General features: G+C 34.5%; 1 protein-coding gene across 10 annotated transcripts in view; it reads right to left on the bottom strand.

The window, feature by feature from the left end:
• The window catches only part of PCDH15 (protocadherin related 15), an 801855-nt gene that overhangs the window by 656898 nt on the left and 124969 nt on the right, over nucleotides 1–19988 (bottom strand). For 5 of the 10 annotated variants that reach the window (XM_063103019.1, XM_063103017.1, XM_063103020.1 and 2 more), the window contains exon 2: nucleotides 12604–12669. The exons of 2 other annotated variants lie outside the window; for them this stretch is intronic. In XM_063103019.1, the coding sequence (XP_062959089.1) occupies nucleotides 12604–12669 (66 nt within the window). Of the gene's footprint in view, nucleotides 1–12603; nucleotides 12670–13186; nucleotides 13202–19988 lie in introns of all 10 variants that reach the window. 3 more of the 10 variants (XM_063103018.1, XM_063103015.1, XM_063103012.1) reach the window with 1 other exon arrangement.

Genomic DNA, 19988 nt, shown 5'->3' with positions numbered 1-19988 from the left:
TGCACAGTTTCCTATTGATGTTTCATTTGCCAAAAATAACATTTCTATATCTAAAATAGTGATTTTTAAAATTCAAATTATGTTGATTTTATTTTGGTTTGAGAATAGTGAATATTATTGGACTTTTAATTTATTTTAATTTATTTTTTAACCTTGCTGAAATTCTGATTTTATTTACTTATTTATTTTTATTGAAACAGAGTTGATTATACATATGTGTAGGATACAGAGTTGAATATAAATACCTATGTCCAATATATGATGATCAAATCAGGATAATTACTATTTTCACCATTACAAAATGTAATCATTCTGTGAGACTTCACAAATTTCTCACTAACCTCCTCCCCCTTTCCCATTCCTAGTAACCACAGTTCTGTTCTCTCCTTTTGAAAGTTCAACATATTAAAAGTAATTGTTGTGTCATTCTTTCTTTCTTTTCTATTTATTCGTTTGTTCTTTAGCTCCCACTTATGAGTTAGGGCATGTGGTATTTCTCTTCTTGTGCCTGGCTTATTTCACTTAATATAATTTTCTTCAAGCTCATTCATGTTGCTGCAGATGGTAGAATTTCATTCTTTTTTATGGCTAAGTAGTATATATACCACATTTTCTTTATCCAATCATCCATCAGTGGACTATTAGGTTGGTTCCAACTCTCAGCTATTGTAAATAGAGCTGCAATAAACATAGGAGTGCAGGTGACCCTTTGACATGATGATTTCCATTTTGCTGGGTATATACCATGTAGTAGGATTGCTGGATCATATGGCAGTTCTATCTGTAGTTGTTTTAGAAGGCTCCATACTGTTTTCCATAATGGCTGCACTAATTTATAGTTCCAACAACAGTGTAGGAGTGTTACCCTTTTTCTATATGCTGGCCAGCATTTGTTATTGTCTTTTTGATAATGGCCAGTCTAACTGAAGTGAGATGATATCTCAGTGTGGTTTCGATTTGCATTTCCCTGATGATTAGTGATGCTGAGCATTTTTTCATGTACATGATTGACACCTGTATGTCTTCCTTTGAAAAATGTCTCTTCAGCTCCTTTGCCCATTTCTTAAATCAGATTTTTTTTTTTTTACTATTTCTCTGATTAGAAATCACTATTTCCTAAAATTTTCTAAAACAGTGATTTCTAATCAGAGAAGTACATAAAGTTAGCAGATTAATTTGGATTATTTTGGAAAACAATAATTATCTCTTATTCAATTTCAAATTGATGGCATTTTAGTCAACTCAGTATTAATCATTAGTTGATTTGCCACTACTGAAAAAGTAAAGCAAGGAGCAGCATATAGTATGAAGAAAAATAATATTTTGTGAGATTTAGCTGGCATTTTGAAACAGGATGAAATCATACTGAAATAACTGCTTTTCTCCTGGGACTCCAAATAGACTTAAAGAAAATAGTATTAACTGACAAGAACCTATTCATCATAGAATATAATTTAAAAAGTATTATGATTCAAGGTGTCAAAATAATGTTCAAATCATATGAACTAAATATCTATTTTCATATTTGTGACTCATTATAGTATGGAAATTCTAGTAGAGGTATTAACTGGCTATCAGTAATGAAAATTAGAAAGAAAAGCTTTGCTTATAACTATTTCTCAAAGCTTACTCACTATAAAGAAATTTTAGACTGTTTCTAAGATTTGGGATAGAGTCTCAGAGTTGCATTTAAATTAACCTCTTACTGGCTTTAACTCATTTATAACTTTTAATCTGACTGTTGTCAATAAGAGTCCTCACATTCCTAAGTAAACTCTTTTAAGAATAGCAAATAAAATGTAGAGATTATTGATGGAATGCTGCTTCCTCACTAATAATGTCCACAGTTTACTTGTCCTAAAGTACTAAGATAAAATCAAGCACATTAATCAACACTTTTGCCAAAACATGTTTCTATAAAGATGACAGTTTTATCAAGGAAAGTGAATATGTTTGTAAGGATTTCTCTGAAATGTGAATATACTAGTATTGAGTCCTCCCTATTTATTTATTTGTGTATTTATTTGTTTATCTGTCAGCTGGCCAGTAAGGGAATTTGAACCTTGGTGTTATAACATTGCACTCTAACCAAATGAGCTAATTAGCCATCCCCTTCAGTCTTTATTATTGATGTTTTGGTTGTAATATAATATAACAAAAAAACCACTGATTAATTTTGATGGCACCACACCATCAAACTTTCAGACACTCAGTATTAATTTATGATTAAAAACCAACATATTTACATTGACCTTTGGGGTAATTGCAGTAATGCTCTATTATGTGTTAAATGAAGCAATGATGCCACCAAGAGAAATTGGATAACTTAATGTACTTTATGATTTTTTTTTATTGGAGCATATTTTTTTCAAAGGATAAGATTATCTGAGATTATAAACAAACATACATAAACACATAGCTGTGCATTTGAATTTTGAATTATGCAAAGCTTGAACATTGGGTGTGAGATGAAATGAAAAATTATCCTTTGTAAATTATGCTAGATGAGCTCACCATCAACTAACTTGTTGGCAAATCAAAACTCAACTTAAAAACTCAAGAACATTTGTGACTAATCATCAACTCCCATCTCCTCTGCTTCTGCAAACACATTTGCTATTGCTCAGCTTCTTCAGTCAACTTCTCACCATTTCTTAAACTTACCAGTCATATTCATCTGTGTAGCCTTCAAATTTGTTTTTTTCTCTGTCTTTAATGTACATTTCCTGGCTCACATCTTCAGTCTCAACTTTGTACAAGGCTTTACTCAAACGTGGTTTGTTCAAATAAACAGACTACCTGAAATAGCACCACTGCTTCCCTGCTATTCTCTCTCTCTCCTTGTTCCCTTGCTCTGCTTTACTTTTTCTCCTTGGAGTTACCTGCCTCTTCTTCCATGTGGGGAGTGATTGTGCCTGTTTTCTTCCCTAATGCATCCCTAGTGCTAAAACAGAGCCTCACACAGTGTAGTGTGATAAAAAAAATCTTCTCTGACCAGGTCAACTAAATTATAGTGTCTTGAGGATCTGGGATGAGTCAGTAGTCATGTCCACCTGTCCTAGAAAACCTTATCATAAGACTATTTTTAATTACAAGTAGAGGTGATAGCACCAGAAAGTCACAGAATAACCTAAAATGCTTCTTGTACCTAGATCCCTACATGTAGGATGTCACTGAGTAACAATCCAAAATCTGTATGTCTTGTACAACTGATGAAGTGATAAGCTAGGGCTTTCTTTTCTCTCTCTCCTTTGATCCTTTCCCTTTCTTGTGATTCTAAAATGCTGGTTCTCTTTAGAGCGCATTTCTCTGGGCGAACTGACCTATGTGTTTCCCCAGGTGCAATCATCGTATTGGCTCAACAAATCTACGCTGTATATGTTCAGCCTCAGTTTATTTTTAGGTCAGCAAGTGTCAGTCACTATATCTTAAATAAATGACTGCATAAATAAATGGTTGAATAATGATTGCACAAATGAGTAAGGAATTGAAATAACAACAACAATATTAGTTATGCAGTGGGCATCCATCAGGGCTTGTTTGTGATAGTGAAGAGAGAACTGTGAGTGGGTGGTCTCCTCCACATACGTTCTATTGCAGCCACTTTGTTATAAAGTTGAAGACAGAAAGTTGGGAGGATAATATTACTAGTATGTTTTGAATAGACTGCTAGCTATTCCTTTCTTATTTAAAACCAACTGGAGAAGCCATCCTCTTAACTACACACACATCGGACAATTCAAATCATAGTTCTGTAGATTTGTAAATTTTCAAAAGCAAACAAGGAGAAAAATAGAAGCAAAAGCCTTGTTTCCAAAGTGTCCTGAGTTAAATAAAAAGAGCTTAGTGCCAACCAGCTCAGCATTTGTGACTTGAGAACCAAGAATCACTGTATGGAAAAATGCAGAATCTAGAAAACAAAATAGGGACTAACTAAAAAAATCTTGCCTCTGGTCATGAATGGTATAGTAGTTGTCTTTTGGTAGTAGTTTTCATTTTCAATAAAATGAAAGCACTTTTAATGCATTAGTATATCTCCACATTCTGTTTAATAAGCCTGTTTGTATCTTAGCCAAGCTTACTTTAATGGTGCATAACCTATAACAATTCTTCCAAACCTTTTATTATTGAGTGTAATTAAGAGATGTATTTTTATTTATTCTGAAAAGTGTGTATGCAATCTTTGCTTAAACTGCACCACCTAGTATGAATATAAAATAAATGCTAGTTTTAGTTCACACTTCAGAGTTAAATGAAGTAGACACAAATGAAGGGATACCGAGTACTTTCATATTTATTAATCCACATAGCATACTTACGTTTACTTGAATTACATTAGCAATTTCCTTTAGGAATACTTGGCATTTGAACATATGTTTTAAAAGCTGCTGTTGGAGGTATTTTAAGTCCAACAAATGTTTCAAAAAATTTTGGGATTACTATTTTCATCCAGTGATTGCTCAGAGCCTTTACTCTGTTGTTTATCGCACTCTATTCAAAAGTGAGGGCACTGATCCATTTTAGATTTCCAGCATTTTAACAGAAAAAAAAAAAAAAAAAAACCTCGCAGTCCAATTTCCTCAGCAAAACAAATCAGTAATCTAACAACCAATATTTGATCCCAAGGAACAGAAGTAGTGATAGAACTGTTAACGCTAAAAGGAAATTTGGAAAAGGAGGGCCTTGGGGGACGGAAGATGGTAGAATCTAAAGCTTCAGTAGAGTGTGCATGAGGAAGAAGAGATGGATAAGCATTGCTTAGGAAGGTCTGTACAGAGAAAACCCCAAAAGAACTTTATTCCAAAGCCAGTAGTTGAACTTTGGTACTTTTTCTACCCCACCTCTATAGTTCTAAATAATTTCCACCCAGAACTCACTCCTCAACTAACCTTAAAAAATTACACAATCTAAGTGTAAACACTGTGCTGGATATGCAAAAGAAGCTCAAAGCCAAGTCCCCTCACTCCCTTTGTACAAAAATGAAACCCTATGGGAGATCCTTCCACCACGTGCAGGAATCTCTGCCTTTTACATAATCCTATTTCACTTCACTTCTCTCATCCTTGTTGCCTAAATTAGAGTCGAAATACTGGTGACCCATGGTAACCTGAGGCACAGATTTCTTTTTTTTAATTGTTATTGGTTATGAATATTCATGAGATACAAAGCTGATTGTCATCCCTCGTGCCCATGATGTGAGGCCAGATCATACTGGCAGCATACTCATTACCACAAATTGCATTTGTACCCCATGTCCCCCACCCAATTATCCCCAACCTCTCTCGCCTTCCCACCTTCCCCCACTCCACTTTGTAGCCCAAGGAATGTTCTCTCCCTCTTTAAGTCCAATGCACCACTGTGATCTTTCTTTCTTCCTTCTTTCTCTCTTAGCTCCCACATATGAGTGAGTACATGCGGTATTTATCCCTCTGTGCTTTGCTTATTTTACTCTCTCCCATATGATCCAGCAATCCCAGTTCTGGGTATATACCCAGAGGAATGGAAAACATCATGTCAAAGGTATACCTGCACTTCCATGTTCATCGCAGCTCTGTTTACAATAGCCAGGATATGGAACCAACCTAAATGTGCACCTATGGATGATGGGATAAGGAAACTGTGGTATATATACACCATGGAATACAACTCTGCCATAAAAAAAGAATGAAGTACTCCTATATGAAACAACATAGATGAGCCTGGCACAGATGTGTTTTGTTTGGCTTACAAAAGAAATTAAAATTTAAATTTGAATGACTTATCTTTAATATGTACAGGTACTTATTGTTGTGAAAAAACTTGGAGAATCTGCTTTTCTACAAGGCTACAAGTGGATGAACCCTAACAGACCTGCGTTCCTTACACGATACAGCCTCATTGTTATTGCCCTTCATGTTCCAAAAATCATTTGCAAATGAAATCAATATTAGCTTCCGTCCTTTACCTTAATGACCTATGATTTAAATATTCTATTTATAGAAAAAGAGTGCATTATAGTAGTGTCATTTGAGATTACGTGTATATGTGTGTCACATAACACTATATTATTCAAGACCATTTCTACTAGACATGTGGTTAAAGATTTAAACAACAATGAAAAATACAATTAGAATAGAATGTCTTTTTTCCTTCAGTGTGTTCATTTTCTTAGAAAGCAGGGGTTACTTCACACAATTTAATATCTTCATGATTATTAATAACATTAGCATCATGAAATTGAAACAGTAATTGAAAGACCACTAACTTTTATAGAGTTGTTTTTTCCTTGTATAAAGTGCCCTAGAGTGCTGATTTTTTTTATTTTTATTTTTTTTACTTCTGTCTGCTCTGTGTACTTCTCTTGCTCCTTGTCTTATGATCATTCTATTAGCTCCGTCAATCCCATTGCATATTGGGTGCTATTGAATCAACAAACAGGAAGGGGAAGATCAGAAATGAATATAAAATATAGGACTAAATGTCAATAAAATTCCAGACTACTTGAGGAGATAAGTAACAACCTAGTTCCTTAATGCTTAGACACTTTACTATTTATTTATTATTTCACAGTTATATATTCAGAAGCACTGCAGCTGCTGAACTTTAGGAATGATTCTTTTGCATAAATAAAAAGAAGCAAAATGCATTGTTGCATATGTTGCTTCACCAGTAACGAGCATAGCCGAATTGTTTCCTATTACAAAGAGTTTTATAGTAACAATAATAAGAGGATTAAAATACATGAGGAGTTGGACATGATTATTTTTTTTTTACATTGACTTAAAGTCTAATATTGGGAAAATACATTTTGGATAATTTCATTTACTTCCTTCATAATTTATGGAAAAACTGTACTTCCTCATCAATGTGTACACCTTTCACAGGAAATAAGTCAGAATGAATTGATGATGACTTGGAAAAGGAAACAAAGGAATGACAATAAACGAGTATGTAATCATGATTTTGATCTATGCAATATCTACAAGCAATTCTTCCTAAAGACCACTAATGTCTTTGCTATGATTTGAATGACCCATCCAAAACTCATTTTAATATTTAATGGCCATTGTGATTGTATCACGAGGTAGTTCCTTTAAGACGTGATTAGGACATGCATTAATGCTGTTATCGTGGAAGTGGGTTTGCTATCGTGAGAGTGGGTTGTTATAAAAGCGTTTGGCCCTCTCTCTCTCTCTCTCTCTCTCTCTCGTATCCCCTTGCCCTTCTACCTCCCACCATGGGATAATGCACCAGGAAGGCTCTGAAAAGATGCCAGCACCTTGATATTGGACTTCCCAGCTTCCAGAACTGTAAGAATTTTTTTTAATAAGTTACTGTTATGTTATTACTGTTTTCTGCTATAGTAGCATAAAACAGACTGATACAGTCTTATAAAAGGATTTAATTTTTTCAGCAGTTAAGAATGGTGTTAGGGTTTTATATGAAAGTGTAGAACAAAAGTAAAATGTTTTTCCTGTTGTTACAGAAAAACAGAACCACTCTATTAGGCTAATGGTTATTTGCTTGAAGTCAACATTGATAATCCTGCATGAACTTGTAAAAAATATTTGTCTTGTATCTTGTAAGCTTGTGCAATCATTTTTAGTTTACCTAAATATGGCTGAACTGTGATTGTTAGAATCGCTCTGTTCCATAAGTGTACAGGCTACTGTACTAAACCAGATTTTCTTTCATTCGTTTAAATTTGCTTTTTACTTTCCATATTTCAGAGGTAACAACGCTTCGATCTAAAATTATTCTTGGTTTTGGTCACAAAAAATGTCAAAAAAAAGAGAGACGATTTTTACCTTAGCGATAAGACAATGATGCAGAATAGTAGGACAGAAGTGCCTACAGGATAACTGCTTAAAACCAGCAGTTAGAACTATCCCTTCCATAAGGCATATATACTAGACCCCTCCCTTTTTCTCTCAGTCAATTCTATACATTTTTTTCAAAAGTTTAATATCTATGAAAATATTCCTTTTATTCTAATTTTATTTAAATGTGTAAATTATATAGGCAACATTTTGTTATGTGCCTTGTTTGAAATAACCAAAATACTTACTTATCATAGAACTGAGAAAGAGAGAGAGAGAGAAACAGAGACACAGACAGGGAGACTGAAATTAAAGCCAGGAACACCTCAAACCAGTGCCCTAGTTTTGACACATTGAAAGAACCACAGCCTGAGGACAGGTTCAGGTAAGAATTTTAATATTTAATAACATCTCTTTCAAACATTTATAGCAGCCAGTGTTTGTCCATGGCAACTATTATTGCAGCATCTTCCATCTACTGTATATCCCTAGCACCCACGATATCTTGGGGGTCTTTCACATTACCTGGTAAAACACCATCTTTCAGTCTGCCTGATTCTTGATTCTTGGTTCCTTAGTTTCCTCTCTTCTCAGCACTGTGCAGTCTCACATTTGAGGTGATAGTCATGTCATATGTTCTACTCTGAGCTATTCCATAAAGTCTACTCTTCCTTCACTCTGACTGTTTTTGAAAAACATTCGTGCTAGTTTAGACCTTTCTTTCCAGAGAATGTGGGAGGAAAAAGATAAATTGGAAAAAAAGGGAGGATTTTAAACACTTGGATGTCGAAAAAAATTATCACATCACACTTTATTTAGCATTTGGTAATTTTTATAAAGACATGTTGAATATGCTGTTGATGAGTCCAAAGCCTCTTTTACTAGGAGTGTACAACTACATTTGGAACCCTTTGGAAGTGTGCAGGGCAGAGTTTAGCTAACTCCTTCTTATACATCTAAGGATTACATAATTGGCAACTATAAGGAAAAAAAATCATCAACAAAACATTTAATCTCCTACTACTCCAAGACTTGTGGTTTTGACAATGGAAAGCAAAGGATGCTGGGGAGCAACTCTTTAATGCTCTTCAATATCATAATTGCTTTTTTTTTTTGTCTTTTTCGTGACTGGTACTCAGCCAGTGAGTGCACCGGCCATTCCTATATAGGATCTGAACCCGTGGCGGGAGCGTTGCTGCGCTCCCAGTGCCACACTCTCCCGAGTGCGCCACGGGCTCGGCCCTCATAATTGTTTTAAATGAAGGATCAATCTCTACATTCATTCCCATCCTCCACTAACCACATGCTTGGATCAGAAAAACTCTGTGGTCAGAGATATCAGCTACATTCAGTGGAGGCATGGAGGGATCTGAAACCCTTAAACTGGTTCACACTCTGGCTCTGGAATGTACCCTGACAAGGAGTGGGAAGCTTCTTCGTGGAGTTGGCTGAGGTATCCTTTGTGGATGCTGCTTTCGAGTGATGGAAAAACCTCAGAATCATCTTTCATTTCCCAAACTTACTGATTGTCCACAGTACCTTTTTAACTTAAATCCATAAAGGACCCTTAGGATGGGCCTTCTAATCTCTCATGTGGTGACATCATTTTGCCTCTGAATATGTCCATTTTGTACAATCACAGTGGTATGTTTTAACCATAACATAAGATCATTTTCTCCTCCTTTTGACACAGCACTGCCTATATTCTTATGCAGATTCTGAGAATTAGTTTGAACCAGTGGTTCCAAAACCTGTCTGAATGTCAATCTATTTTTGTTGTAAAGCAGCTAAGAACACTGATTTGGCCAGCATTCAAAAACAGGTGATAATCCCAAATAGTCCCAGTGTAACTGCCCTTGGCCTCTCTCCCTCCAATAAGGGTTCAGTGCCATAAGCACCTCAGAGCTCAGTGAAACTAGAGAATGTATTTCCAAAAAGCATTTTTAGGCATTCTCATTTTATTAAATGCAAATATGTTCTAAGTCTTTTTTTCTGTATGTAGTCTCCCCTCCAAAAGTATTTACACACTAAGGATGCTCTGCATGCTAGCTCAAGAGCTTTCTGGTGGCTGTCAGGAACCAGTGTACCTCTTTGTGGGTTCACTTTGTCTCTTTACAGTGTGAGCTTGATTTTCTGGTAGTTTTGATGAAAATGAACATCTGGTTCAGGCAGAGGATGATATAACAAATTTGTCATCAATGTGCTGCTGAGCACAAAGACCAGGGAGGAGAAGAATCTAAGAGAGTCTGGGTAAGAAAGAAATTTACGGATCTCCACCTGTTAATTTGTAATTCTTTCAAATATATACACATGTGCAAATGCATTTAGCATACATATTCATACAAAAAGGAAATATTTCCAACCCACAGAGTATAAAAATGCTGAAAGATGGAGAAACGTGTGCAAATATAGATATTCTATAAGTGTAACTAAGTGGCTCATATAAGAAAATTAAGCATAAATTAAATATCAACAACCAAAACTAAGCAATTTGGAGGCTATGTTTTAGTGGAGGATGTATTTAGCAATAGAAATTGTTTAGTAATAGACATCAATAAAGTCAGCCAAAGGCAATTTGTTTCACAATAAACTTACTAGTCTGGCTTAATAGGGATTTATTATGTCTTTCTTTTATAAGCCCCCAAATCTTTAAAACCGAGTGCTCAACATACTGGTAAAATAGGATACCTATGTGTTTTATTACTACCAATTAAAAAATACAGGAGAGGAGAAATTTAGAGAGTTTAAGAGCAGGATTAGAAATAACTGTAATATTGGGAAGTTTCTTAGATTGCCAAAAGTAAAATATAAAAAATATCTTCATGGATTGTTTTCCTTAGACAAGGATGATTATACACTACATTATAATATCTGGCAGAGGTTTATTTGATCACCATCTTTTTAGAAATTTAATGTAAGAGAAAAATGTAAAACCTTTATTCTCTAGATTGGTATTTACACTCCTTGAGATGACACTCAAATAACTTTGGCAGCATTCTGAGTAGTTGGCAGTTTCCAGAAAATATGTCAAGTAAGGAGCACATCACTACTCTACATCGTATCACAGTCTTCTAAAACACAAATATTGAACTTTCACCACATGCTGTTGTATAGCACTGCTCTGGCAACATCTTTGTAGAGTTCCTGAGCTCCTTTGAAAAGTAGTATCTAATTAGCACAAAGAGAGATAAAGTGTCATCATCACTGTGGCTATAATGACCTGGTTGGCAAAAGAAGCTCTGTACTAAATGTTTTACTTTAGCTCAGTTTTTATGTTCAAGGGAATTGGTTCACAATAAGGAAAGAAAATATAGATTGGCTTCCTATCACATTTATTGTTTTTGTTCATTTCTGTTTAAAAAGGTACACTGTTTTTATCATAGAACATTTAGAAAATACAGGTTTGTTATATATAAAATTGGTTAACCACAAGTAGTCCATTAATTCTACATGAGACAGAACCTTTTTCTGTTATAGTATTTTAACATTTTTTCTTTTCTGCAGACACATTTAGGATTTATTTCCAACTTATTAAATGCATCATAGTAACTAAACTCTATATCTTTTCATTATCAATAGGGATTGATTTTTTTTTAAATCAAAATACTCACATTTTAGCGGTTATTTAATGCCGCAGAAATTTAGTATAGACACTTAAATTTGTTGAAGCAGAGTCCAGCAATGCTGCAGACGTTTTTGGCTGATTCCAAAGAATGTTCAAGAAAATAAAAGTTTTTGACAATTCCCTAAACAAGTAAAAGGAATGTGTGTATTGCAGCACAATAAATCCATGACAAAGTGAACTGATGCAGGTATTACATATATTATAAAAGTTTTTTAAATATGTGTATGTTGAATTGCAGGAAAAAGATCATTCTCTAATAAGCCACTTGACAGAATTCTTTTCTTTAAGAAATGTAAAGCTGGAAAACACAGTGTTTAGAGTACAAAAGAAGTGCAAATCAAACAAGCCCAGTGGAGGTTTCATCATGGAATTAGTAGACAAAATGAGCCACAGACCACATTCACACAACTTAGAATAGTTTGAAATAGAATCAGAGACCCAAGACATAACCATTTTACTGCTACCTAATAGAGGAGGAAAAGCTTTAAATACTCATACACTAAAGGTCAGAGAGGATAGGAGAGTGCTGCAGAACAAAGACGCTAATGATATTTACTTTTGGTTTTGATAAGGAAAATTATGTTTTTGAAGACATTGATATAAGATAGGTATTAGCTATTAATTACTTCAGACAGCCTAAGTGAAAATTCAGACTTCTACCTCTGCTCTCAACCTTTCCCATGTTCTCTCTTCCCAAGCACACTCAGTTTCCGTGTTAAACATACACAATTGCCATGTCTAACAGGCTGTGGATCTTAATCCTTACCAGATTACAACCAACTTAAATTGGTAGTGTAAAGCTTACCTTGTGGTTCATTTGAGGAATATATTGTGTTTCAATTAGAGGGCTATATGCATGATAGTCAACTCTACCTACTGACAAAGAGAAATTCTGGACTACGTCTGGATGCCTTCTTTGGCTGATTCTGAATCAAATAACTTTCTCAATCAAAACAAAACATTTTTATTCATTAAAAGGGTCTCTCATAACATAATCCAAGTAAAGCATTTCCAGGGAATGGTGTAATTTAAACCCACACAGGGGAGAAATTAAGGGGAACTGTCTGTAGATTGTGATTGAAACTTTCATTCAGTACCTCTGCTTATAACAAATCAATGATTTAAAAAAGAAGAAATCCCTTTTAGACAAGAAATTTATGAAACATAAAGCTCACTCACCATTCCGGCTCTCTTCATCAATAGCAACTATGGTAGCTGGTGGTCCTCCCCTAGCTAGTTTACAATCTAAAAAGGGAAAATAACCAAAGGTAAGAATTAAAATCTACAGGGGCACTTACCTTGAGATCAAATTCATTGAGAATGTACATTAATATTTTTTAAAAATTCTATAATCAAATTAATATGCATTATTTCTTTTAATATTTTATTATTTAAAAAAATATTCCATGAGAACCACACAGATCCCTTACCACATTATAACACAGTCACATTGAACATCACAAAACTATTCAAATCTTACTGAGGAAACACCAGCAGAAACCACTGGAGAGTAGAAGTCCTACAGGACAGAGATAATGGCATGGTAATTTAACCCAAAGAAATAACATAAAGGAATAATTAACAAGGATAAATTGTAATTAAAGCTTCATGACAGAAACAAACATAATTGGACTTTAATTGTGATAAAGGGTCTAATTAAATAGAGTGAATAGAATTTTAATACTGTTCTAAAGAGAATAAAACAAAGACAGACAAGCAATGCTCATGAGGTTGTTTGGGATTTTTATTTTTGTCATCTTACCCTCATATTGCCAGTCTGGAGTCAAAAGTATAGAGTCATCAATGGAAGCAGATCGGAAAAATGAAAGAAAGAAAGGAAGAAAGAATATACGTATATATTTAGTGAGAGATTTAAAGATATAAAAGGCATTATATAATAACAGATACATCACCAAGTGATTTGTGAAAATGGAATTTGTAAAACAACTATATCAGATTTTGTAATTCGAATATAACATTAACACATTAACTTGATAATACATATCATTAGCTTTTTAAAAACTCTCATGAATAGACATGAAAATAACATAAAGTACATATGTTTCTTATGAAAAGATAAAAACAAATTATTTATGAACTTTCTGTTATCCCTATGTTGAAAAAATCTTAATAGTGCCTGTCAATCAGTGTTGATGACGAATTTGTTATTTCAAACACTGCTAATACCCTGCCAAGTATCATATGGTAATGAACATAAAAATAGTATCACAAGCTACAATAGTCATTACAATAACAGTGTGCAGGCTTTGCTTGCAAGATGTCAAATATCCATTTCTGAGACATAAAGCAATCTCCCAGGAGATGCTCAGGAAGGCTGTTAGGGCTGTGTTATGTAGTTATACATACAAGGCACACTCCTGTAGCAGCAGCAAAAATGAACATTGTTTTAAAGCCATCCAGATATGGGTCTTATTTGGAAGGTGATTTCAAGTTTTATTTGCTTCTTTACTTAGGTATGTATTTATTTATTTATAATAATTCTGCTATTTATTATGCATATGAGTGTGAATAATAGACCTTTGGCAAGCACTGTTCTGTTTTGTAAGATATGTGCTCCCTCATATGAAGTGAAGAAGCTCAGAGCTCTATAATTTTCCTCTCTTCATCCTTGTCAATATTGAAGGAGTTCCATGTCACAACATTTTCAGATCTAAAACATCTCATTCTCATTACAATCCTTCCTTTCCTTTCAGTATCCCCTGGCACAGCTCAGCTCCTCACTATTTGTCACCTCCACTCTTGCAATAGTTTAATCATTGGTCTCCCCAAAGCCTTATTCTCATCCTGCATTCATCTTTTCATTTCACAAGAATTATCTTCATGCACCCAAATCAAAAATAAAATAATGGCAGTCCTCTGCATAAAAACCTTATGTATTTCCTTTGGAGTAAAGCAATATTTCTTAGGATAACATTCAAAGTTTTTCATGTAATGGGTCCAACATCCTTTATTTAGAATTTAGCATTCTGCCCTTCAGTCACATGAAATCACTTACTCTTGTTGGATTGCATTTTTAGGGAAGTTTTGTTACCTAGATTCATTTTTGCCTGGCAAGTCTCTGTTCCTCTGTGGAATTAGGTATTTTACCTATTTCATAAAACCTTGACCCTATGTTCTCATATTTTGTTTATCTAGTTTTTCCTTCCTTCATGATTCAAAACTTATTCTTACATGCAGTCAAATTTGTAAATTAATTACTATGTACTAAATATAGGAATAAAAAAGTCAACAGCTCCTTTCTTTCGGGATCTTGAGTGGTAGGGGTGGAGAACAGAAGAACAAAGACACAAACAATTTACAGGTAAATGTACATGTGTACCACGTACAATGTGGTATAGGTGGAGTCAGTTCTTTAATAAATTTACTAGCAGTGCAAATGACTAAAATAAAAAAAAGAGACAATACATATGGGGAGTGTACATAGGATAGCCTGAAGGCAGAGGTGATTTGTGGAGAAGAGAAAAAAGGAAACCTGATGAGTTCTTAAGCAAATTCTTGGATTACCAAATATCTCTTCTGTTGGTATTTTAGAGAGGAGATATAATTATACTGTTATTACTATTCCTTCTATCTCTCTTTCTCTACACACACAAGAGGGTACTTCAAAAAGTTCATGGAACGATTTGCATTATCTTTCAATTCTATTTTTCCATGAAGTCTTTGAAGTATTTATGTACATTTGTGTGTGTGTGTGTGTGTGTGTGTGTGTTCACACACATATATATGAATATATGGAGGGGATACTTTCTGTGTATACAGGTATATATACAGCCACTCCCTCCGTATATCCGTACACACACACACACACATATATATATATGCCCACTGCCTTAGTTGAGACCACCATAGCTACAGAGGGTAGATAAAAAAAAGTGTGTAATTCAGTATGAATATTAGTAGAGGAATAGATATTTAATCAGTAACTCTATGGGCAGGCAGAATGAAGGAAAAAGTATGGGGCAGAAGTTAAGCATATTTTAGAATCTTTTACCATTTGGTTGCTATTGACTTTAAGGATAGACTTTCTCTATATAGCTAAGCCACACAAGACTCTGTTTCACTGTCCTGCTTAAAATCCCTATTTCTCATTCATGTAGTTCATTTGTCAATCATATCAAACCAAATTTATGTTTGCTGTACCATCTGCAGAAAAGCACTTTCTCTTTTTCCTCTGGTTAATTTTATTCCTCTTACAAGATTCTGCCGAGGCATTATTTCTCCTAGAAAATCTTCCCTGTTGTCATTTTGGATTAAATGCTTCTTCTCTGTATTTCTGCAATACACATTGTATTCCACTGGATTAATTACCCCATTGAGAAAATGTTGAGTCTTTCTCTCTCATAAGAGCTCCTTTAGTTCAAGTCCTTGTCCTATTGGTTTTGGTAATCTAAGAATCTGACAAGAGCTGGTCCCAAAATAACATTTGTTGAATTTTTCTGAATTGCAGTCTGCCCAGCTACAAATTGAGCCCCACTCCATGAGAGCTGCTCAGAAGTCTCTGTCCTCACTAGCATAAACTGTCCCAGGAGTAGATGCTCAACTACATTTCCTCCCAGGCAGACCTATTCAGATGACTCCCACTAAACTTTATTCCTCTTGCAGGTTCCACACACCCCCCATAAGATATTTTCATGTACAAAAGATACTTTTGGATCAAAAATATGGCAACCACCAAAAAGAAAAAACAAAAACAAGACAAAACAAAAATTTTAAAACTTCTTCTAGACTTACGGCACTAATAAAGAGAGGTTAGTCAGACACATAAAAAATAATCTGTTAATTACATTGTTCATAAGAGCCAAAGTGTTTATTTTGAAATGATGCATTTATGAAAGTATAATTAATTAGTTTTGAAATGCACAAAAACATTTTTAATAACAATAAGTATATTCAGAATTGCCTATAAAAAAAGTAATTTTGGGGCCGAGCCTGTGGCGCACTCAGGAGAGTGCGGCGCTGGGTGCGCAGTGACGCTCCTGCCGCGGGTTCGGATCCTATGTAGGAATGGCGGGTGTAGTCACTGGCTGAGTACCGGTCACGAAAAAAAAAAAACATAAAAAAAAAAAAAAGTAATTTTGGATGAAATAGCCAAGGATGTATTATGTATGCAAAATGTTCAAATGGAGATCAAAGTGAAGTCTAGAAAGCAATTTAGGGGAATGGTGATCCTGTTCTCTATGGTCTATGGATAATCTTCCTGGCACATGAAAGACAGGTTAGCTGCTGACGCTTGTACCTTGGAAATGGACTTCCTTATTCTATTTAATTTCACCCTTGACTGTCCTGGTTAAATCACAAATTCATTGTTTTTCATGCCTAAAATTTCTAACTTAGGCCCCTACCTGTTTCTCGTATCCAATTTGTTATAAAGTGCATGATGTGAATATGAATACCAGAATGCTGTGTGACTTCTTTCTGTAAATTTGTCATCAAGCTAAAAATAAGCCTTATATTTTTAAATAAACTTTGGATTCAAAACTCAAAAAGAAGTATTAGAAAGACATATAATGACCGGTTTCAGAGATACTAAATGTATGGTATTTTGTTCTTATCATAGCCTGAAGTCTAAGAGCATGTTACAGACAGGTCAGACAAAGGCAGTAAGACATAATTATCCAAATATGTGCATTCCTTACCAAGAAGAGGGAGTAGTCAGGAACTACAACCCTATTTCCATTTTAGTCTGTTCTTAAAATTTCCTTTTAAGGCTAAAGAATGTGCTTTCAAGAAATTTCAAAACTATTCACTTTTTCACTTGTTAAATGGCAATTACCACTTATATGTCAATGATTTGCATGTTGTATTTCCTACCCAGATCTCTCTTCTGAGTCTGGGTCCCATCATCTGGACACTTGCACTTGCAAACTCAAAGTTGTCTTACATGTGGCACACCAAAATGGAATTCCAGTTGGTACCCCAGCCCACACCTGGCCACTTCCAGTATACATTATTTCAGTGAATGGAAAATTTTTGTACCAAGTTGCATAAACCAGAAACCAGGCTGTCACATTTGACTCTTTTCCTATATTAAACACATCAGTAAGTCTTGAATTTAATTCCTAAAGAAAAACTTCTCATCTATACCCACTGCTTTCAATCTCCAGTGGCACCAAGCTAATTCAATTTATCACATAACAAAGTAAGTTTTCCTAACTACTCTCTCTACAGGCAATCCTGACCCCACTTTTTAATTAGATTTTCTATCTTTAACCAGAGTGATCCTTTAGAAATAAAAACTTGCTTACCTTTTAATCATCTGCCATTTATTTTAGATTAAAAACTAAAAATATTTTTGTGATCTACAACCCACTGCATAATATGATTTTAGAAAGAAAACCAAAATATTTTATATGGCCTACAAAGTTCTGCACAATATCACCCTGTCTTTCTTCTCTAGGCTCATCTATTTCCTTGCTTCTATTTGCTCCCAGCCTTTCAGACAGATTTTTGCTTTCTCTTTGGAACTCTTGTGTTTAATCCTGAGCTACCACAAGACCTTTAAATGTTGTCTTATTTCTTGTTCCTAATCATTACATCCAATCTATCTTTCATTTAAATATCCTTTAGATTTTAGCCTATGCCTCACTTTCTCAGTGAAACCTTTTTTTTTTTTTTAGATAATTTATTATACATACACATGGGGTACAATGTTGATTTTCAGTAATTATGTACAATGTGTGGTGGTTTGATCAGTAGACTAGGTAAGGTTTCCTGATATATACTTTCTTAATTCTCTGCATCATAGTATCAGTTCAGAATTATCGTATTTCCCACTGACAGAAAACTCAGTGGCAACCCAGACCATGTTTCCATTCTCATGGTATTGACCCCAGGTCGGATTTCCTTACACGTAGTTGATTCTGAGCAATTATTTATTAAATGCAAGAATTTATGATTTCAACCAAATTTGTAACAATAAAAAAAAGTACTCTATAGCTTAATCTTCCTTTTTTCTTTTAGTCTTTGAAATGTTCTTCTCGAATACAAGCAATGGGGAAAGAATGGGCCACAAATTAGTTATCTAAAGATCAGTTCAGGGGTACTATCTCAGCAAAAGTGAAAGGCTAGCATTAAATTAAAGAAAGGCTAGCATTAAATTATAGACAATTCTGCAGGATTTGGGGCTATTTGAAACTAGTTATCAAAGATTATGACAGCTCACAATAATAGGGAAAGCAGGGAAATGAAAAGAGATGGAAGAAGAAATTTTCACTTGCTTCAAATTGTCAGTCGTTTCTGTTAGAATTCCACATTCTGATCGTCCAATTGACTGGACTGAAGAAATGTTATGGAGTAAGACTATTCCAGTGTCCTATTAACAGTGAGGATGTATTCTAAGCAGTTTCATGATTTTATCCAATTACATCTTAAATAAATAAAACTCAAAGACCTCAGATATTGAAGCTCTTGTGATAACAAAGATTGCAAACACTTTTTCTGCCACCTTAGAATTCTTACTCAACTATTTTCTTACCAGCTGCCTATAATTATCAGTGAATTATTCTAGCACCTAGCAGAGTATTTGACATATCGTAGTCATTCAAGGTGTTTGTAAAATTAGAGAATATCCTCCATTAGGGTAAATGAATAAAATAAATAACCTACCAGTTTCTTAGCATTAGTCATTCCAAATCTTTTGGAGAAAAGTTTTAAAATGTTAAAGAAATTGATTCCTAGTATAGTACAGTAGTTAAGAGCATATGCTTTGAAGTCAAAAAACCTAAATTCAAATCCCAAATTTGGTTTTTAATAGTTGCATGATATTGGACAAATTATTAATCTCTTGTACTTCTTTTTGCATAAATGAAGATAATAGTAAGCATAACAGTTTTATATATCTTACAACAAGGATTAAATGAGCTAATCTATGGTAATTTCTTAGAATAGTGCCTGGTAAGATGTGCAGGCAGAATAGATACATTTTTACTTTTTTATAGTGTCATTCTTGTCATGAGGATTACAATTGGAGAATCTTTCCTATTTTTTTTCCTTTGATCCAAGAACAGATAGTTAGAGAATCCCTTTGCTTTCCCTGAATATTCAGTGAGGACGGATCTTATTTATGTATGGTATTGTGGCATACATTCTTAAAAACAAAAGAATCACATGAAATGTAACTGATGGTCTGCATGGACAGAAATCTTCTGGAATTCCTATCCCAGATTCCTAGAAACACTGAACTGAATTTATTAGAGAAGAATGGAACCCTTAAACCCGAGGTTTAAAAAATGAATAGGGTGCTCACAGTCCTCTACTGGTTCCACTGTAGCCCTGAAATGATTGGGTACGACAGAGCAGAAAGATAGAGGAAGAGTTAAAGGTTTTCTATTCCTGCCAGCATTTCTCTATTATCAGTTTGGAAATTCAGAGTAACCTGGTCTTTCTTGCCCAGATGTTTGCATTTTCACACATGCACACACTGAATCAGTTGTTCAAAGCAATTTGGTCTCACATTCAAAAGCGTACTGCTTTCTTTAAATTACATGCTGCACAAACATTTTATATTCAATTTGCATGTCACTAGCAGTAGCAGTGGGACTGTG

This window comes from Cynocephalus volans, chromosome 7 (assembly GCF_027409185.1).
Source record: "Cynocephalus volans isolate mCynVol1 chromosome 7, mCynVol1.pri, whole genome shotgun sequence".
Taxonomy (NCBI): domain Eukaryota; kingdom Metazoa; phylum Chordata; class Mammalia; order Dermoptera; family Cynocephalidae; genus Cynocephalus; species Cynocephalus volans.
Note: the sequence above shows the minus strand (reverse complement) of the source record. Positions and strands in the feature narration are given on the sequence as shown.